The sequence below is a fragment of the Myripristis murdjan genome, chromosome 22, assembly GCF_902150065.1.
Source record: "Myripristis murdjan chromosome 22, fMyrMur1.1, whole genome shotgun sequence".
Lineage (NCBI taxonomy): Eukaryota > Metazoa > Chordata > Actinopteri > Holocentriformes > Holocentridae > Myripristis > Myripristis murdjan.
In genome coordinates, this window is record NC_044001.1 from 11,234,394 (window position 1) to 11,256,048 (window position 21,655).

The following is a 21,655-nucleotide window of genomic DNA, read 5'->3' on the forward strand; positions in this document are numbered from 1 at the left end:
AAAATGTCCATACATTACATGTATGGACATTTTTAAATAATTAAATAATTGTATAGCTTTAGATGAAAAGTTGCATCTCCCCGCTGTGGAAAATGATCATCTTGGTATATAAATGATCATGCAAATCTCAGTTTCACTTCTGTTTTCAAGAGGGAATGACAGTTGTGGTGCCATAAAAGATACAGGGTGAAAGGAGAATTCACACTGCAAGTCTCATCATAATGCATCTTTGTTTTTGTTTTATTTGTTTTTTTGTTTGTTTGTTGCTGTTTTTTTGTTCTAAGTTTTTTTTTTTTTTTAATGGGTCATCCTCTTAAAATGAAAGAGAAGAGATATTTATTTCTCAATGTGAGATGTCAATGAGCAAAATTCAATAGCTTGTTTGCTTTAAAAGAACAACATCCAGTAAAAAATAATGACTTTTATAATATTTACACCAGTTTTTCTCAGTCATTTTGAAAGGATCTTACACATTTTTGGTAATATACTGGTGACCCTTGTTGAGGCTGCAGGTCAGGCTCAGCTCTGTGTTCAGTGGTCTGTGTCAGAGTCTCTTCCCCTTCAGCAGCTGCAGTCACTTCCTGCTCTAACAAGTCAGTGTCTATGCAGTCTGACTGAGGGAGGTTTTTGTACGGCTCTCTATCACTGTGTGAACAGAACATTATCATCGTTCCCGTGGCGACTCTTACAGTGATAAACTGCTGCATCTTCAGTCTGAACTCCACTGATGGTCAAAGTGAAGTCAGTCCCACTTCCACTGCCACTGAAACGAGCTGGTGTTCCTGAGTGACGTGTTTTCACCCATTTTATTAAGAGCTTTGGGGTTTCTCCAGATTTCTGCTGATACCAGTAAAGCCCCTCATCTCCATCATCATATGTGAGAACTGCTGGGTTGGTTTTACAGGACAGAGTGACAGTGGATCCTGGAGTAAATGTCACCACTGGAGGCTGAGTCACAGTCACCTGACTGCTGGATCCTGCAGACAAAAACAAAAGCTTCATTTATCAGCACAAATCAATGACAGAAAACACAGTCCAGCATGGCTGATATTTTGCTGAGTGAATCAACCTGTGAAGCAGCAGCAGGCCAGCGTCCAGATGAAGATGCTGATGAGAGTCATGCTGCTTGTGCTGTGTTGACTGACACATGTGAGTCCTGCAGTGTTCAACTCATAGGACTATAAACCTTCTCAGTTCACTGGAGGATCAGCTGACCATGCAAAGCCTCCTCTCTATGGAAATCATCTGTCTGCTCTCCACAGACTGAAGGCAATGAGGAATACAAAATCAGCAGGAGATACTGCTTGGATACACAATATCTATACACTTATTGGATTATAAAAATACTTGTTTCAGAAATATTTGGAAATTAGTATTAACTGCTGTGGATTAAAGTGATGTGCACTGTGGTTTGTATGATATGCCTTTTAATCTGTGGTTTGTTTCCATGGGCATATTTTTCAAACGTGATTATTATAGTGTTGGAATAGATGATTAATTTCAAACCTTTTCATATATATTATGGTATCAAGTAATCAACTTACTTATTGCTATAACAGATTAAAAAATTTGTGAAAAAAAATGTTTTTGGGGAAAACCTTCACTGTAATTTCTCTGTAATTCATTCAAAATTGAAACTAAATGTATTAAATTTTCTTGCTTTATCACATCTTTTCAAAAAGCATCAATCACCATTTATGTATCAGTTATTGATTTTACAGTTTTGTTGTGGGAAAACAGAGTTTTTAGTTGGACAGATTCTTGTTTCATGTGCAGGAGGTTTTTGTACAGCCTCTTAATGAGTTTGTATCACTGTGGTTGACTTTTGGTGGAGGAACCAAACTCATTGTTGACTGTAAGTACCTGATATTTCTACAAATATACTACATTGTTGTTGTTTGTTTGTTTGTTTGTTTTTAATTTATGAAAATGGAAAGAAAAAGATTATTTCACTTTTGCTCGTTATCATTTACAATAGTTACGTCATTACCTATTTTTTTTTTTTTTTGAGTATTTGCGTATGTGCTGTTTTCACTGAAATGTGAGGTCAGAGTCAGAAAAAATGTCTTCATGTCCATTTAGACAAACTTAAACGTTCAAAAAAAAAAAAAGATAATGGTCCATTTTCAAATACACTGTATTTATCATGGGGATTGTTTCTAAATATTTCCAGGGAATTACAGTTTTTGGTTCAATTGAGGTTTCTTCAGTTTTCTTCAGTGACTATATTAAAGCAATCTTTACAATTCCATTAAATTCCATTAAACGTTATTTCAGTCAATTAGAGCCTCTGATATATTGTCACGTTTCATTAATTGTACATGTGGTGAGAAGGAAGTGAAAGAGACACAAATGTAACTTTTAACTGCCTTAACCAATAATTCTTTCACTTCTTGTATTTGCGGGGAAGAGTTATGGATTGGCAGATGTTTTCAAACAAATGGCTTTATAATATTAATAATAATCATCAGCTTATTCCCTTGATTGTGTCTACATTTTCCCACAGTTAATGCAAGGATCAGTTAATGGAGTGGCAGACTTAAAACAGATGTGTTGATGGCAATGATATGGATGCTGCTATTGATGATGTGATGATGATGATGACGGTCATCGTACTGTATTGTTTTATATGTTTTTACTGTGGTGTGCCACTGGTCTCTCCCTCTCCTCTCCACCTCTCCTCTCTCTGTCTCTCCTCCAGTGGGTGTGGTGCGGCCCAGCCTGACCGTCCTCCCCCCCTCCAGAGGGGAGCTGCAGCAGGGCAAAGCCACACTGCTGTGTCTGGCCAACGGGGGCTCCCCCTCAGCCTGGAGGCTGGGCTGGAAGGTGGGGGGCAGCAGCAGCTCCTCAGGGGTGTCAAACAGCCTGGAGGTCCTTGGGAGGGACGGCTACTACAGCTGGAGCAGCACCCTGAGCCTCTCTGCAGACCAGTGGAGGATGGCGGGCTCCGTGAGCTGTGAGGCCAGTCTGGATGGCCAGAGCCCTGTCACTCAAACCCTGGACCCTGACCGCTGCTCCCAGTAGAGCTTCAGCAACGCTTCTTATCCAAATGCTGCTTCTTTGCTTCAACTGACTTCACTCTGCTTCAGTGTCTGAATGTCACTTTGTTACATTCAAACAAAAATACATCTATGTCATCATTTTTCAGAGCTGTAATTGAAGTATTTGTTTGCTTTCGTAAAACATTTGTCACAGAATTATAACCATGAAAATAAAAGAGTGGATTATAGTGAGTCTGAGTCTGTGTGTGTCCTTATAATACATTCATAATTAGAAACAGCCATTTGATAGTTTCAGTGTCATATCGACTCTTCCCCACCCTTCTTTGCTTCAACGACAAAGTCATTAATATAATATAACTGCATACTGTTTGACAAATATAATTGTTTGAACTAATTTATGGCACTTTGCATGGAAACTTTTCAAATGCTATGAAACATCAACACAAATCTTCTTCAACATCTGCTTCCAGATTCTAAGATGAGTCAAACCTCACCAGTGTTTTCATGAGAAGTTTAGTTTTACAGGGGATGTTCCAGCTGCATGTTCAAAAGTGTCTCTCAGTGTGTTTCAGTATCATGTAGAGTCAGTGTGTATTCATGCTTGATGACACTTGTGTTCCAGGGCCAGAGTGCTGTGTTCAGTGGACCAGTTACCGACATCACAGTCTCTTCTCTCAGCCTCAACATCTGCAACAGGCCATTTTCAATGCACACAAACTGAGAGACCTACAGTGAGCATTTAAACTCTGCTGAGCACTGATGCATCAAAGTCATGCAAAATCCATCGGAAGAAAGCAAACACACCTGCTTTTGTGAAACAGAAAAGGAAGAAGAGGTGTGGTGGAATGAAAGCTCATCCCTCCCTGGAATTTGTTGATCTGTTAAATATCCCATGTTAAAAATTTCCTTTGTTGTTCTATTATCTCCTCTTTTCTTTTTTTCTTGTTCTTCATTCTTGTCCATGTTACTGTATGCCCATAACCTGATTCAGTGCACCCCCTGCTGGCCATACTCCAAGCTTGTTCATGGGGCTTCATGATTCAATCCACATTTGTGACAATGATTTGACCTCGCATCAACAAAGAGAACTATGAGTCAAATATCTGATGTGATGTAAGAGACATTTTGACTTCTTCTGACATCATAAGAGTGAAATAATGGACTCAAGGCCATCTTCCCATTTTTCTTTCTTTTTTTTTTTTTTTTTTTTTTTTTTTTTTTTTTTGTGGGGCTAAACTCACCATAAAAAATCAGATGGAATTCATTAGTAATTATTGAAAAGTTCTGGTGTAACTGGGCTGACCCTCGGCCACAGGTGGACCAGCCGCTCCAGATGGCCAGTTGTCCTCTGAGCTGCGTCTTTAGCTTCTCTCCCTGCAGACAGACCAGGGCGGCTCAGCCTGAGGCCAAGCAGCAAACCTCTCCACACAGCCTCAGCTCATCAACTTACATCACCTGGATGGACATGAAGGAAACAAAGTGTGTTTATCAAAGTAGAGGCTCAGCCTGAGGCCAGGAAACAATTTTATACACCTCATCACAAGGCCTCAGTTGATAATTTTGCATTAACATTTTAAATTACATTAACCTTTTCTTGCAATTTTTATGCATCTCCTGTTTCCATATTAATTTTCACTTGATCTTTATTTTATTATTAGTTTACATTTCCTTGCCTGGTGTATAATGCACATAGCCCAGACACTGTAACATTAAAGTTTGTCATTCAGCAGAACTCTCACAAATCCAAGCTGAGTCCTCTAAATTATAAGTTGAGTTCATCCTTGGATTTGATCTCTATCAAAACTTTGACAACAATGTGTTCTATTTATAGATTTTTATTATTATTATTATTATTATTATTATTATTATTACTATTATTTTTTTTTTTTTTTTTTTTTTTTTTTTTACTAATGCTGTAATTTGTTCATTTGTTCATTTTAAAGGCACATTAATCACCCACTATCAAGTGCAATTGATTGTGTATCTGTGAAAATTAATATTCTGTGTTGGGTTATATTTTCCAATGAATTTTCCAATGCCTGTGTACTATGTGCATCCGTGTGTTTTCCAGTTGAAGTAAATCTATTTGTGTCTCTCATAATGATGTAAATCAGAAGATAATACTCTATTCAATTTGTTATGAAGCTTTAACCCTTGATTAAACTCAACAGCTGAATTTTGTATTGTGTCAACATATTTAGTTTATATACTGGTGATGCCTGTTGGCTGCAGGTCCAACCCGCAGGTCAGACTCAGCTCTGTGTTCAGTGGTCTGTGTCAGAGTCTCTTCCCCTTCAGCAGCTGCAGTCACTTCCTGCTCTAACAAGTCAGAGTCTATGCAGTCTGACTGAGGGAGGTTTTTGTACAGCTCTCTATCACTGTGTGAACACCAATTGTGCCCCCTCCACTAAAGTGATAACTCTGACAGTAGTAAACTGCTGCATCTTCAGCCTGGACTCCACTGATGGTCAAAGTGAAGTCAGTCCTGCTTCCACTGCCACTGAACCGAGCTGGTGTTCCTGACAAACGTTGATTCACATGTTTTATCAGGAGCTTTGGAGCCTCTCCAGTTTTCTGCTGATACCAGTAAAGTGCCTCATCTCCATCATCATCTGTGTAAACGGCTTTGTCGGTTTTGCAGGACAGGGTGACAGTGGATCCTGGAGTAAATGTCACCACTGGAGGCTGAGTCACAGTCACCTGACTGCTGGATCCTGCAGACAAAAAACAAAAGCTTCATTTATCAACACAAATCAATGACAGAAAACACAGTCCAGCATGGCTGATAGTTTGCTGAGCGAATAAACCTGTGAAGCAGCAGCAGGCCAGCGTCCAGATGAAGATGCTGAGGAGAGTCATGCTGCTTGTGCTTTGTGCTGTGTTGACTGACACATGTGAGTCCTGCAGTGTTGAACCCACAGGACTATAAACCTTCTCAGTTCACTGGAGGATCAGCTGACCATGCAAAGCCTCCTCTCTATGGAAATCATCTGTCTGCTCTCCACAGACTGAAGGCAATGTGGGACACAAAATCAGCAGAAAATAATGCTTGGATACACACCATCTATATACTTATTGGATTATAAAAATACTTGTTTCAGGAATATTTGGAAATTAATATTTACTGCTGTGGATTAAAGTGGAGTGCACTGTGGTTTGTATGATATGGCTTTTAATCTGTGGTTGGTTTACATGAATATCTTTGTCACATATGATTATCATGATTTTGAAAACGATAACTATTGTCAAACTTTTTTAAAGTTTTTTTTCTTTCTATTAACTCATTTATTGTTACAACTGATTAAAAACTGTGACAAAAATGTTAGAGAAAGCATTCAGTCTTATTTCTCTATAATACATAAAAAATTAAAGTGAAATGAATTTAATTTCCTGGTTTCATCACATAATTTCAAACAGCATCCAGCAACGTTCATGTGTCTATTACTCATTTTGCAGTTTTGTTGTGGCAAAACAGAGTTTTTAGTTGGACAGATTCTTGTTTCATGTGCAGGAGGTTTTTGTACGGCCTCTTAATGAGTTTGCATCACTGTGCTGAATTCTGGTAGACACACTGAAGCTCATCACTGACAGTAAGTACCCGATTTTTGTACAAATATAAAACATTGTTTTTTAACAACTTGTGTGTCAAATTTTTTTTTTTTACTTTTTACTCTTTATCATTCATAATTGTCACATTATTAGCTTTTTTGGTGTGGTGTTTGCACTTTTAAAACTGAAATGTGAGAAAAGTATCAGAGAAGAAAAAACAGACCTTCAGACTCCATTCATTTGTTCAATTAATACTTTTATGGATGCCTTTAAAAATGATAATTCTGATTGAACATTATTTCAGTCTGTTAAAGCCTCTGATATATTGTCACGTTTCATTAATTGTACATGTGGTGAGAAGGAAGTGAAAGAGACAGAAATTAAAATTTTATCTGCATTAACCGATAATTCTTTCACTTCTTGTGTTTGCAGGGAAGAGTTTTGGACTGGCAGATGTTTTCAAATAAATGGCTTTATATCATTAATAATAACCAGCAATTAATTCACTTAATTGTGTGTGTTTTTTCAAACAGATTTGAACAGGCCCTAAATAATCATGATCAACTAATTTACTTGACTGTGTTTACATGTTCCCTCAGTTACTGCAGGGATGAGTACAGGGATTATGAGATTTAAAACTGATGTGTCGATATCACTATATCATTATTACACTAGAGCTGTAGCAGCACCCTGAGCCACCCTGCAGACCAGTGGAGGAAGGCGGGCTCCGTGAGCTGTGAGGCCAGTCTGGATGGCCAGAGCCCTGTCACTCAAACCCTGGACCTGACCGCTGCTCCCAGTAGAGCTTCAGCAACGCTTCTTATCCAAATGCTGCTTCTTTGCTTCAAATGACTTCACTCAGCTTCAGTGTGTGAATGTCACTTTTACACATTTACATAACTTACATCAGTGCCATAATTTTTCAGAGCTGCTTTTGAAATGCTTGTTTGCTTTCATAAAACATTGATCATAAAACTATAACCATGAAAATAAAAGAGTGGATTATAATGTGCCTGTGTCTGTGTGTGTCCTTATAATACATTCATAATTGGAAACACCAATTTGAGAGTTTTAGTATCATATTTTCTGTTACACACTCTTCTATCTTTCAACATCCAAGTCAGGATTCATGTCTAATGACATATTTAGTGACAAATGTAGTTGTTTAAACTAATTTATGGTACTGTTAATGGAACACTTTAGATACTATGAAACATCAGTACAAAACCTGTTCAGTCTCTTCCTCTGGAGTCTAAGATGACTCAAATCTCACCAGTGCTTTCATGAGAAGTTTAGTTTTACAGGGTGTTTCAGTATCATGTAGAGTCAGTGTGTGTTCATGCTTGATGACACTTGTGTGCCAGGGCCAGAGTGCTGTGTTCAGTGGACCAGTTCTCCACATCACAGTCTCTTCCCTCAGCCTCAGCACCTGCAGCAGGCCATTTTCAATGCACACAAACTGAGGGAGGATTTTGTACGACTCAAAATCACCGTGTGAACACATCGCCACTATGATAGCCAAGACAGTAGTAATCTCCAGCATCTTCAGCCTCAACACCACTGATGGTTAAGGTGTAGCTGGAACCAGATCTACTGCCTCTGAATCTGGATGGAGTTCCTGAGTATAGATTTGATGCTTGGTATATCAGAAGTTTGGGAACCTGTCCAGGTTTCTGAAGGTACCAGCTGAGATCAGAACCGATATCTGAACTCCCTGTGGCGCTGATGGACACAGTCCCTCCAAGACTCACAGACTTGGATTTGTCAGGCTGAGTCAGAAATTTGTTGGCAGAAGACTCTGAAATAAGAAATGAAGTACGAGTCTTGACAACAAATATTTCATCACCAACAACACAGAGCAGCAGTTCAGATTAACTGAGCAATATTAGATAGATGTTGAAATTTTCTCACCCTGACTCAGGAAAGCCAACATGACAAGCACAGCTATTGGCAACATCATCCTGATGCAGTTTTAGGTGTGAGAGCCTGAAAACAGTTCACATTCACTGAGACCTACAGTGAGCATTTAAACTCTGCTGAGCACTGATGCATCAAAGTCATGCAAAATCCATTGGAAGGAAGCAAACACACCTGTTCTTGTGAAACAGAAAAGGAAGAAGAGGTGTGGTGGAGTGAGAGCTCATCCCTCCCTGGAATTTGTTGATCTTTTAAATATCCCATATTCAAATTTCCCTTGCTGTTCTACTTTTTGTCTTTTCTTTTTTCTTGCTCTTCATTCTTGTCCATGTTACTGTATGCCCATAACCTGATTCAGTGCGTCCCCTGCTGGCCATCCTTTTTTTTTTTTTTTTTTCCTTCTTTTTTTTTGCAGGGCTTAACTCACCATAAAAAATCAGATGGAATTCATCACTAGTCATTGAAAATGATTAGGAATGTGTGTTCTGGTGTAACTGGGCTGACCCTCGGCCACAGTTGGACACTTGTTCATTTCAGTTGCACATTTGTTCATTTTAAAGGCACATTAATCACCCACTTTAGGTTAATATCAAGTGCAACAGATTGTGTATCTTTGAAAATTAATATTCTGTGTTGGGTTATATTTTCCGATTCATTTTCCAATGCCTGTGTACTATGCGAGCGTCCAAAATAGTGGACTGTTGCAGTGTGTGATTTATCCTGTCACATGTGCATCTGTGTGTTTTCCAGTTGAAATGAATCTAATTGTGTCTGTCATGATGATGGAAATCAGAAGATGATGCTCTAATCAATTTGTTTTGAAGCTTTAACCCTTGACTAAACTCAACAGCTGAATTTTTAATTTTTGAACATATTTAGTTTATACACTGGTGATTCTTGATGAGGCTGCAGGTCAGACTCAGCTCTGTGTTCAGTGGTCTGTGTCAGAGTCTCTTCCCCTTCAGCAAGTGCAGTCACTTCCTGCTCTAACAAGTCAGTGTCTATGCAGTCTGACTGAGGGAGGTTTTTGTACGGCTCTAAATCACTGTGTGAAGACTCCCCCAATGTGGTGACTCTTACAGTAATAAACTGCTGCATCTTCAGCCTGGACTGCACTGATGGTCAAAGTGAAGTCAGTCCTGCTTCCACTGCCACTGAACCGAGCTGGTGTTCCTGACATAAGTGTTTTCACCCATTTTATTAAGAGCTTTGGAGCCTCTCCAGATTTCTGCTGATACCAGTAAAGTGTCTCATTTCCATGATCATATCTGTAAACTGCTGTGTTGATTCTACAGGACAGGGTGACAGTGGATCCTGAAGTAAATGTCACCACTGGAGGCTGAGTCACAGTCACCTGACTGCTGGATCCTGCAGACAAAAACAAAAGCTTCATTTATCAGCACAAACCAATGACAGAAAACACAGTCCAGCATGGCTGATATTTTGCTGAGTGAATCAACCTGTGAAGCAGCAGCAGACCAGCGTCCAGATGAAGATGCTGATGAGAGTCATGCTGCTTGTGCTTTGTGCTGTGTTGAGTGACACATGTGAGTCCTACAGTGTTGAACTCACACGACTATAAACCTTCTCAGTTCACTGGAGGATCAGCTGACCATGCAAAGCCTCCTCTCTATGGAAATCATCTGTCTGCTCTCCACAGACTGAAGGTAATGTGGGACACAAAATCAGCTGGAAATACTGCTTGGATACACACCATCTATACACCTGTGGGATTATAAAAATTCTTGTTTCAGGAATATTTGGAAATTGCTATTTACTGCTCTGGATTAAAGTGGTTTTCACTGTGTGGTTTGTATGATATGCCTTTTCATCTGTGGTTGGTTTACATGGGCATATTTTTCAAACATGATTATGAAGGTGTTTCAATAGATTTTTTTTTTTTTTCAAACATTTTTATATGTTTTTGGCATCAAGTAATTAATGTACTTATTGTTATAACTGATTAAAAACTGTGATTAAAAAGTTTTCATGGGGAAAACCTTCACTGTAATTTCTCTGTAATTCATACAAAATTGAAGCAAATTGTATTGAATTTTCTTGCTTCATCACATAATTTCAAAAAGTATCAATCAACATTCATGTTTCTATGATTCAATTTTGCAGTTTTGTTGTGGGAAAGCAGAGTTTTTAGTTGGACAGATTATTGTTTCATGTGCGGGAGGTTTTTGTACGGCCTCTTAATGACTTTGTATCACTGTGGTGGACTTTTGGTGGAGGAACCAAACTCGTCATTGACTGTAAGTACCTGATATTTCTACAAATATGCTACATCGATTTTAAACAAATTGTTTATGAAAATGGAAAGATAAAGATGATTTCACTTTTTGCTCATTATCATTCATAATAGTTACATAATTATCTATTTTTTGAAGATTTGCGTGTGTGCTGTTTTCACTGAAATGTGAGGTTAGAGTCAGAAAAAATGTCTTCATGTCCATTTAGAGAAACTTAAACGTTCAAAAAAAAATTGTCCATTTTCAAATATACTATTTATCATGGGATTGTTTCTAAGTATTTCCAGCTAATTACAGTTTTAATCAGTTCAAATGAGGTTTCTTCGGTTTACTTCAATATCAATATTAAAGCAATCTTTACAATTAATAGTTTTATGGATGTCTTTAAAATTGATCAATCACATTAAACATTATTTCAGTCTGTTAGAGCCTCTGATATATTGTCACGTTTCATTAATTGTACATGTGGTGAGAAGGAAGTGAAAGAGACAGAGATGAAACTTTTAACTGCATTAACCGATAATTATTTCACTTCTTGTATTTGCAGGGAAGAGTTTGGATTGGCAGATGTTTTCAAACAAATGACTTTATAATATTAATAATAATCATCAGCTTATTCCCTTGATTGTGTCTACATTTTCATAATCAGCAACTAATTCCCTTTATTTTATATATATTTTCACACAGTTAATGCAGGGATCAGTTAATGGAGTGGCTGACTTAAAACCGATGTGTTGATGTCATTATTAACATTTGATTAATTTACTTGATTATATTTACATTCAAATCCTTTCAGTTTTTCTCTAAATGCAGTTGCAGTGAGTGAAACTGTAAAACAAACTGCAATGTTTTAATTTCCAAAATGATAAGCAGCTGTACCATTTGTTGTTTCCGTGCCCTCCCTCCCAATTTGGGAGCCACTGGTCTCTCCCTCTCCTCTCCACCTCTCCTCTCTATGTCTCTCCTCCAGTGGGTGTGGTGCGGCCCAGCCTGACCGTCCTCCCCCCCTCCAGAGGGGAGCTGCAGCAGGGCAAAGCCACACTGCTGTGTCTGGCCAACGGGGGCTCCCCCTCAGCCTGGAGGCTGGGCTGGAAGGTGGGGGGCAGCAGCAGCTCCTCAGGGGTGTCAAACAGCCTGGAGGTCCTGGGGAGGGACAGCCACTACAGCTGGAGCAGCACCCTGAGCCTCTCTGCAGACCAGTGGAGGAAGGCGGGCTCTGTGAGCTGTGAGGCCAGTCTGGATGGCCAGAGCCCTGTCACTCAAACCCTGGACCCTGACCACTGCTCCCAGTAGAGCTTCAGCAACGCTTCTTATCCAAATGCTGCTTCTTTGCTTCAACTGACTTCACTCAGCTTCAGTGTGTGAATGTCACTTATTTACATTCAAACAAAAATACATCAATGTCATCATTTTTCTGAGCTGTATTTGACATGTTTGCTTTCATAAAATATTTGTCACAGGATAACAACAATGAAAATAAAAGAGTGGATTATAATGAGTCTGTGTCTGTGTGTGTCCTTATAATACATCCATATTTACAAAAGTTCCAGTATCGTATCTTCTGTTACACACCTTATTTTCCTTCAACGTTCAAGTCAGCATTCTTGTTGAATTGCATATTTAGTGACGAATGTAGTTGTTTAAACACATTTATGGAATTTTGAATGGAAACCTTTCAGATACTATGAAATATTAGCACAAAACCTGTTCAACATCTGCCTCTGGAGTCTAAGATGGTCAAACATCACCAGTGCTTTCATGAGAAGTTTAGTTTTACAGGGGATGTTCCAGCTACATGTTCAAAAGTGTGTTTCAGTATCATGTAGAGTCAGTGTGTGTTCATGCTTGACAACACTTGTGTGCCAGGGCCAGAGTGCTGTGTTCAGTGGACCAGTTCTCCACATCACAGTCTCTTCCCTCAGACTCAGCACCTGCAGCAGGCCGTTTTCAATGCACACAAACTGAGGGAGGTTTTTGTACGACTCTAAATCACCGTGTGGTTGCGTAGCCCACATGATAGCCAAGACAGTAGTAATCTCCAGCATCTTCAGCCTCAACACCACTGATGGTTAAGGTGTAGCTGGAACCAGATCTACTGCCTCTGAATCTGGATGGAGTTCCTGAGTTTAGAGTTGATGCTTGGTATATCAGAAGTTTGGCAGCCTGTCCGGGTTTCTGAAGGTACCAGCTGAGATCATCACTGATATCTGAACTCCCTGTCGCGCTGATGGACACAGTCCCTCCAAGACTCACAGACTTGGATTTGTCAGGCTGAGTCAGAAATTTGTTGGCAGAAGACTCTGAAATAAGAAATGAAGTACGAGTCTTGACAACAAATATTTCAAAACCAACAACACAGAGCAGCAGTTCAGATTACATCAGACGAGGGAACTCAAAAGCTATCCATGTAAAAATATCAGATTAACATTAGATAATTATTTTAAAAAACTCACCCTGACTCAGGAAACCCAACATGACAAGCAGAGCTACTGGCAACATCATCCTGATGCAGTTTTAGGTGTGAGTGCATGAAAACAGTTCAGATTCACTGAGACCTACAGTGAGCATTTAAACTCTGCTGAGCACTGACGCATAACAGATACGTAAAATACATGCTTAATAGGCAAACACACATCTGTTCTTGTGAAACTGAGAGTGGAGAGGTGAGATACGCTGAGAACTAATTCCTTCATGAGATTCATCTGGACATTCAAAACCTTTTCTGTCTCCAAACATTTGACGTTGTGGCCTTAAGTTTCTCTGGTTCTCTTTGGTGCTCAATTAGCTTTCCTTTTTCCCCTTTTACTCCTGTCTGTCTTGTGCTCATATATTGGTGCAGGGCGTCCCCTTGTGGCAAAATGTTTTCATAAGACTTCCACACTGAGACGATTGAAACTAGAATTTTATTGATTTTGGATCCTTTACTTATTTTTGCACATCAGTTAAGTTTTTCAGGTCATTTCAGGTCAGGTCAAACAGATAAAGAAATTTGATTTTCTTTGGGGAGAGGCCAAGGTAGATGAAATGCAGGGTAAACCGACCTACCTTCTGAGAGCCCATCTTCTTCCTCTTTTTTTTTTTTTTTTTTTGTTTTAAATTAAGCTTAAAACTACTCGCGTTTTTCCACTGACACCTGTAATCATGTTACTGACCTAAATTACAGTAGCAGAAGACTGTGCATGATGGTTGCCTAAGCAGTGCAAGTTTTATGTGGGTGTAGAATGGAGCATAGATTGATCATTCTCTGTAGCTGATAGATTTCTTGTTTATTCTGGTCGTGTGCGTTTTAATAATCACCTAATGGAGGTCATACTTTATCACGATTGTTTATTATTTAGCATTATCACAGGCACAGGCTGGGCTACCAATAAAGAACGCATGTGACAGGGCCTGATTAATCCGCTGCAAAAAAAAAAAAAAAGTACTTCAATATACAGATGTCCCATTATTAAAAGGGCCCTCGCGCACAGTCGCAGTGTTTATCTCTTATCTGTTGAGTCCAAATGAACAATCCGTTTTTATCACGTGCTGCTGGAACGGTAAGCAGCGGAGCGCTCTGATTGGTCCACCGACTGGCATCTCGTAAGCCCCTCCCACTCCCACAACAAGTCCTGGGAGCCAACTGCCAGCAGCAAGTTTTTCTTTTTTTTCGGGCAAACTGTCAAATAAAGGTTAGTAAAATCGCCTCCTGGATGAATATAAATTGTTCAAACATCGGCACTTATTACATCTAGTTTGCACTCTGTGTTCTCTGGTCGTCCGCAGACTCAGAAAGGCCCGAAAATGCTGGCTGACATGAAGAACCGCTGTGTGTCTCTGCTCTATGAGAAGTCCGTACTGTCAGACCAGTTGGCAGTGCTGGAGGAAAAAACGGGAGCGAAGAGAGAATATATCGCCTTGGGTAGGTTAACGGTTAACCGTCCAAAAGAAAGAGAAACTAGTAGGCCTACACATCAATGAAGATATTTAGAAAAGCAGTAAATAACAGTTCACTCAACAGGCTATTGTGTTTGACCCGGGTTACGTAAGGTTTCTGCACCCTGGCTCAGCATATTATCTAAATCTAAAGTTAGTTTACTTCAATGGCTTCGTTTACACACAAGCTCGGTTGATAAGCCGTCACAGCTAACTGCAAATGGCGTGTGGTTTTGGTCACAGCTTGTTAACTGTTGCATGAGTATCCAGTGGATAGCTTTCAGTTCCTGTCAGATTTCCTGACTCATTTTATTATCCTTGTCAGATTTGAATGCTAAAGTCCACAAACCTCAGACCTCTGTGCTCCAAGATTGGAGTGACTTGGTGATTTGGCCTTACACACAGACCCATATCAAAATATTGCTTGGGATTTAACTGTTTCTATTTCCCCCCTTGTCAACAGCTGGCCCCCAGGGGTATTTTTAACAAGTCCTGAAATACCCGGTGTAAAGCTGAGATAGAGGAAGATCCTAGGGTGACTGCTTGTCCAGTCAACTGTTGGCAAGTTGTTTTGGAGAGATGTGTTTTTACACTCCCCTTGTTGCTGAATCTAATTTAATCTGTCTCTCTATATTTTCTTGTACGATTGCCACGCAAACAGGATAACATGTTGTCCAGGGTGACCTTCAGTGAAACCCATTGTCCTCAGACCAGTATTGATCCATACTGCTCTGTGTTCACATGCATCACTTGGTTTGCACCCCAACTCTGATGTTGATGTGAACATCTCGTTTCAAGGTCGCAGAGGAAGTGGCATTGTCTGTGTACTGTGTGGCAAGCTGGCCTACATCAGATCTGGGTCACAAAAGAATTCTCCAATTTGCCATAAAAAAAAAAAAAAGTCCTTACTTTTTAGCGTGTGGTGGTATTTGCTGCACTACATTTAGGATAGTAGATTAATTGAAGACTTTGCCCCTCAGCCTGAGGACTTCTCAAGTTTTAAGTAAACGTCAACCCTGCTGAAGTGTCTCAGAGTAAGAGATAGTCAGTTGTGAAGAAAAAGAAACATTGTCAGTTAGAGAAAAGTTGTCTGATTTGACTTTTAAGTACTTTACTTTGCTTGTCTGAACTTTCTGTTAGTCATTGTGCTGTCCTAGAAACAAATGTCGCCAATCTGACACTTCGAAAAAAATACTGAGTATAAATGATATTTGACTCATCTCTACCTCTGTGTTTTTGCAGAAGGGCAAACCAGAGGGAGCAGTCAGATTATACCATTACCTGGGCTTTTGCCAGGACAGTCTTAAAGAACTCGGTCTGATGACTGCAGTGTAATGTAAGGACTGTTTTGTCACTTAATATGTGGAAGGAAGAGGAGTCACTCTCCCAAAGTTAAGGCCAACAGCTTGCGCGAGGAAGGGCAACAGGCTGTCTTCCGACTCTCCGACTACATTGAGGGTCTGTGCTAATTACAAAGAGACACTGTGTATTGCAGACGCAGAAGGACTTTGGTTTGGGTCTTTGTAATGTTGTGTCGTACTTTTCTGTATTCCAAGGTATTTGCTCAAAACACTGTCACAAAATGGTGTCTGTGGCGAGTAACCTCAAATTAACGCTGACTCTTGTTACACTTGTTACACACAAGTGTCAAGAGTATATGCTGACTGAGATATAGATACAGCACTAGGCTTTGGTTGTTTGTCAGCTTCATGTTTTTAAAAGCAACATTTCTCCCACACCTGCTGTAACTCTAACAATGGGTTTTGTGATGATTTGATGTTTCAGGCAGAATTAGGTGTTGAACTGAGTTAGAATTACTGTGAAGTACAACGTGAGTCATGCTTGACATGGTTACACAACTGCTGTAGCAAGGACGATAACCTCTGTGCCCTTATTTTTGTTTTTCTATCCTTGTTTTGTTTTTCTGTTTTTATTTTAAGGCTGTAAAATCTCATCTTTTTTGAGCATCTCAGAAGCTGCTTACTTGCAGGGTAGGACTGATGGTCCAAGCTGTTTTTCAGTTGAGGTTTGGTAGTTACAGTGATACAAAGAGCTTTGGTTGTGAACCTGCTGTTAAAAACTCAGCAGTAAAAAACGAAAAGCCTCAGGCGATAATTTCCCTATGCAAACACTGCTGTGCAGGCTTCAGTGTCAGGTTTTGTCAACAGTTCTCTCATCTGTGTCGTGTCAGTTTGTTTTAACCAGTTTGACCAGTTCTGTCTCCATTACAGAGCGATGCACAGACTGGGACCTGAAAGGAGATTTGAATATGAGTTGCCCAAATGAGATGTAAAGAATATTAAGTGGTTAGAACAATGCCAAAGTCAGAGCTTTGGATACCTGTTTAACTTGGTGTTTCACTTTAGGCTCTTAAAATGCGATTTGATAGATTTTGCATTACTTTTTAAGCTGTGCAACAATTTGAATGGTTATAGTTTATATCGACAGCAACCTGAAAGGTGACCCGTCATTCTCTCAGGGTGGGCAAATTGATGTTATCATCTTCCATCGCCAATGGCTGACAGCCATTGACATCTGAGCCCTCTATCATCGTTGTCCCAGGGATGGAAAAAAAATGCATTTGGGATGGACAAACATCTCCAGTGGGACACACACTTTCTGGAGAAAGGGGAATTTGGAATCATTCTTATCATTTGCCTATCACTTAGAAAATGACAAATTGAAACAACTGCACTTCAATAGCAGCAACAAGCAGTGTTTTCCCTACAGGGGCTGCTGGCTACAACTGAGTGTCTCCTCTCTTGCTGTTAGTTAGTAATCATTGGCTGTCACCATAATTCACTGAGGCGTGAGGCCCAAAATATGATTCTGAAATGTTTCTGTGGTGTTTGCCCTGGTCACACCAGCAATAATATCTGTTGTTGATGACACACAAAGCAACCACCAACACAGTAAGACTGAAGCTTAACTGAGTCGGTCTACAAGTCAGGACTGACCTCCAGCTGAGGTTGGAGTTATATTATGGTGTGTTCAAGCTCTGTTCTGTAAAAATTAGTATTGGGCAAATGTAAAATATTACATTATCATGATGTGTTCGAAAGTGGTCTTGTAAAAATTTGTTTTTGGCAGGAAACTTGAATAAATAAATACAGTTTGAAGGAAGGTTTCACTATGATCGTCACATGATTTTACTGTGGACATTGTCATGTGCTAATTTGGTTGACATCGCCCAACCCTGTCTCTTGTTGACCTTAAACTTGCCCATCTCCAGGGTTAGCCTAAACGGGTATGTGGAATTTTTCACACACTTGAGGTCTTCAGATTAGAGTATTTCACACCACCTTAGTAGCTTTTAGGCTCCCTGTATATTATAACTCATCTCCTCCACCTGACAGATTTGAATGTCAGTGTTTGATTTTTGGTTCAGTGCTCCTCCTTATCCTGTTCTTGCTCTGCTGTGACATCCTGCTCTTGGACACACTCCTCTGAGTGTATCCAACATTTAACACAGCTTGACATCAGCGCTGTTTGTCAGATAGCTGGGATCTGTGCCCCGCCCTCCCTGTGCCGCCTCCTCTCATGCCAGTTCTGCTCCTCTTCTTTGTTTTTCTCTCCAGGTGCAGTGTCTCTGGCTGGATTGTATCTTCTGTTTGGACATGGAGCTTCACTCTTGTGTAACCTGATTGGCTTCATTTATCCAGCCTATTTCTCGTATGTATGAAGTGTACCTTATTTTTACAGATGTATAAAATATGAATGTACAAAAAACGAGAGGCTGAATGTGGACTGACGTTTTACCTTCTCTTTTGAAGTTTACTTGAATTCTGCCTTCAGCTTTTGCTTTCAGGGGCAAGGGTTGAAAGTAAAATGTTTTAGTGTCACTTAATAAATGTACCCACTCAGTCCCATGGTCCCATGGCAGTCAGTCCCATGGTTGCTAGCTCTAATCTTGGTGTATTGTTGATTGCTCACCTTAAACCTCCTGAATTTAACCTGTGTTCCCGTCTATTCAGAGTCAAGGCCATTGAGAGCAACAGGAAGGATGACGACACACAGTGGCTGACCTACTGGGTTGTCTATGGAGTCTTCAGCATTGCAGAGTCCTTCTCTGACATCTTCCTCTCCTGGTTCCCCTTTTACTATGTTGGCAAGGTAGTTAGACTTTTTTAAATTTAGGATTTCTGTAGGGTTTTTTTTTGTACTTAGCAGCTTTGCAAATTGCTAGTTCAGTATCCAGTCATTAAGCTACATACAGCACCACTGATATTTGCCAACTTGACCAGTCAGGGATCACAAAGGTGTCAAATGTCTAACACTGGTTAGTCCAGCTTTCTCTGGACAGAGGGCTCACTCCATACCTGATGCCAGGATCTCATTTAGACAAATATGACAATTTAGACAAATACACACAATCACAATTAAGAGGGTTGAGATGCCTTTTTCTGATGAAGCTGCATTTTGTGAGTTAGGTTAATAAGATAGATGTAGTTTTACATTTATTCCTTTTATATGTACTTAAGTAATCAGGTTATTTGCCATGTACTTACAGCTATCTAATTCCTTAAATATGATGTAAACGAGAAAATTGTTTTTGATAGTTAGAATAAGGCATTAAGAGAAATCGAGTTTAAGACAACATGATTTCTGCTGGAGAAACCTGGCCATGGTTTTTGGCCATGCATAGCTTATTTGGATTTCTGAATAGCCTTTTACATGTGCAGATGTTCAGGAAAAGAAAGTAACAGGATAAACACAATAAATACATGCTGTACAGTGGTCTGGCAAGTAAAAACTTTCTGTTCTACCTTTTTTTTTTTAAGAATGTTGAACACTTCTATGCTACTGTTCCCTCTGTTGAAACTGTAGGTCTGACAGAGCTGTTCTCCTCTCTCTCCTCAGTGCCTGTTCTTGATCTGGTGTATGGCTCCGGTCTCATGGAATGGCTCCCAAATTCTGTATAGTCGTGTCATACGGCCCTTTTTCTTGAAACACCAGGCTGCCATGGAAAGTGTTGTTGATGACCTGAGTTCCAAGGCGAAGAGTGTGGCAGAGAATGTCACTAAAGAGGGTGAGACACCTACTTAAGTGTGCATGCGAACAGACACGAATTTGTGGCGGCGACATGGAAATTCATGTCAGTTGTATCAGTAATTTTTTTTCAACTTGAGTGAAAAATTCGTGGCCATATTTGCACAAGTCCATTACGTGGAAGCACACGTCACATTGGGTCTGAACACAGTTTCACAGTACTCCTGTGAAAGTCTTGTGCATTTTGTCTTTGATTAACAAAAACTTTTTCAAACACATTTTTGCTGCGTGTGAATATAACTGTATTCTCTGTTTGTTTTCTTTCTCCATCAGCTGCTCATATTGCTCTCGGCCATGACAAAAAACAGTGATGGTGTAATGAAGGCAGTGTGCATGCACGTGTGGGTGTAGGTTGGTGCGTGGATGAGTGAATGAGCATATGTTTGTGTGAGTGCGTGTGTGTGTCTGGCTTTTGTTTTCCCTCCTGTGACGAAGGATGATGATGGACTCCATCAAGTGGTGAACAGGAACTTCACACTCCTGCCCGTGAATAAATGCCTTTTTGTTGTTTGTTTGTATTTTTGTGCTGTGATCTGCAATCTAATCTCATCTTTATGACTATGTCAACTCTGAACTGAGCCATGTTATCTGCCATGTCAGCAGCCTCTGATTTTTCCTCTTTCCTGCTCACTTCTCTTCTTCATCTGCACTAATTCGACAAAGCAGGTGAAAAAAATTCTGTTGGTGGCAAAAATTATCACTTTTAACTAACACCGGAGATGAAGTAGTGGGTGGAGGAATAGTCAAAATTATTCAGGTACGTTTCTAATTTATCTGTTTAGGATAAATATTTTGGAATTATAGCATTAAGGTAAAAAAGTGGGTCGCCTTAAAACTTCAGTTAACAACATAATCTCATTGTGTTGTTAATCACAACTGCAGCTTTTATCTGTGGTTAAGCTTTTCACACTTGGTGCTTTATTCTGTGTATTATGTGAACTCGTGCCAAATATTTCAAATTTGTTTGACACTGTGGGAAACTTCCTATTTTATGACTTTAACTGGAAGGTGGCTGCCTTATGTCTTACTTTTTCTCATAATGATGGAAGTAATAAAACTGGAATCTTAGTTACCTGAATGTCTGTATTTTATGTGTTAATTTGGTGTTTCACATTATTTGTTGCTGCACCTGTTACCCCAACTGCAGACCACCCTCCCAGCAGGGTCATTTGTCACAAAGTTTGAAATGGGATTTCATTTGGTCTGAATTATACTGGAGAAACTTTTTATTCTAGGTCGATTGTACTGCTAACATTGGTTCAATTACTTTTGCAGCACCTAGCTGTTCATCTTTATGTACTTTACAGTAATTGCATATGATGCCCAAATAGCTTTTGAACAATATGAAAAGTCTCAGAAGCTCATCAAATTGTTATACATCCAGTTAACTGAAAGAATCAAAACCTTACTTCATTAAATATTTGCATACTGTTCATTTTAAAACATTTTCTTAATATTTCACTTTGTATTCTTAATGAAGGAATCTCTTAGGGCAGTTGAGTATGAATGAAAAATCACATGTACAATAGTGATATTTAGACTTTTACATAGCAAAAAAGGGTTTATACGATATCATTTGAGGAGAAATAAATCAAGAGGACGCAGTATAAGGGAAATAATGTCAAGTAGCGTACAATTTCTCCAATCCCAGACATATACTCAGGCTTTTGACCTGTTACCTTGAAGTGCACTTACTGATATTCAGACAGCCTAACAGCCCATGCTATAATTTGTGTTTGGCCCTGGGTTTACGCTTGATGGGCTCTGAATGGGGCCCCCTTTGTATCTGTGCACTGGATGTAATGCATGGGAAAATGGTGGACAGAGACGGGCCAGCGGCCACGCACTGCCACGGGCAGAGGAGGGCACCCATCTGGAAATGGTCGCTGTGAAGATCCGTCTCTCATATCCCCTTGGCCGCTGGCTGGTGGAAGTGGAGGCGTATTGATTTAACAAAAATGGGACACA

The 21,655-nt window shown here is 39.8% G+C and overlaps 1 protein-coding gene and 5 gene segments (V, D, J or C); 3 read left to right on the top strand and 3 right to left on the bottom strand.

The window, feature by feature from the left end:
• Positions 1–608: 608 nt before the first annotated feature.
• LOC115354123 (immunoglobulin kappa variable 4-1-like) lies at positions 609–1,130 on the bottom strand. The segment is given in 2 exon segments: positions 609–977; positions 1,070–1,130. Coding segments are annotated over 2 exon segments (387 nt in total).
• Positions 1,131–1,821: 691 nt separating this feature from the next.
• Positions 1,822–3,191, top strand: LOC115354131 (immunoglobulin lambda constant 6-like; the record flags this gene model as incomplete). The annotated part of the segment is given in 2 exon segments: positions 1,822–1,855; positions 2,702–3,191. Coding segments are annotated over 2 exon segments (357 nt in total), but the record flags the coding sequence as incomplete, so codon positions are not given.
• Positions 3,192–5,336: 2,145 nt separating this feature from the next.
• Positions 5,337–5,882, bottom strand: LOC115354492 (Ig kappa chain V-III region VH-like). The segment is given in 2 exon segments: positions 5,337–5,716; positions 5,810–5,882. Coding segments are annotated over 2 exon segments (432 nt in total).
• A 4,575-nt stretch (positions 5,883–10,457) lies between these two features.
• On the top strand, positions 10,458–12,137 carry LOC115354493 (immunoglobulin lambda constant 6-like). The segment is given in 3 exon segments: positions 10,458–10,475; positions 10,651–10,726; positions 11,694–12,137. Coding segments are annotated over 3 exon segments (417 nt in total).
• A 475-nt stretch (positions 12,138–12,612) lies between these two features.
• On the bottom strand, positions 12,613–13,296 carry LOC115354127 (Ig kappa chain V region 3381-like). The segment is given in 2 exon segments: positions 12,613–13,023; positions 13,177–13,296. Coding segments are annotated over 2 exon segments (360 nt in total).
• Positions 13,297–14,260: 964 nt separating this feature from the next.
• Positions 14,261–20,765, top strand: LOC115354721 (receptor expression-enhancing protein 6). The gene is made up of 6 exons (XM_030045208.1): positions 14,261–14,394; positions 14,489–14,624; positions 18,217–18,310; positions 18,613–18,751; positions 19,499–19,667; positions 19,961–20,765. The coding sequence occupies exons 2-6, from the start codon at positions 14,507–14,509 to the stop codon at positions 19,996–19,998; spliced, it is 558 nt and encodes a 185-aa protein (XP_029901068.1). The 5' UTR covers positions 14,261–14,394; positions 14,489–14,506; the 3' UTR covers positions 19,999–20,765.
• Positions 20,766–21,655: the final 890 nt, after the last annotated feature.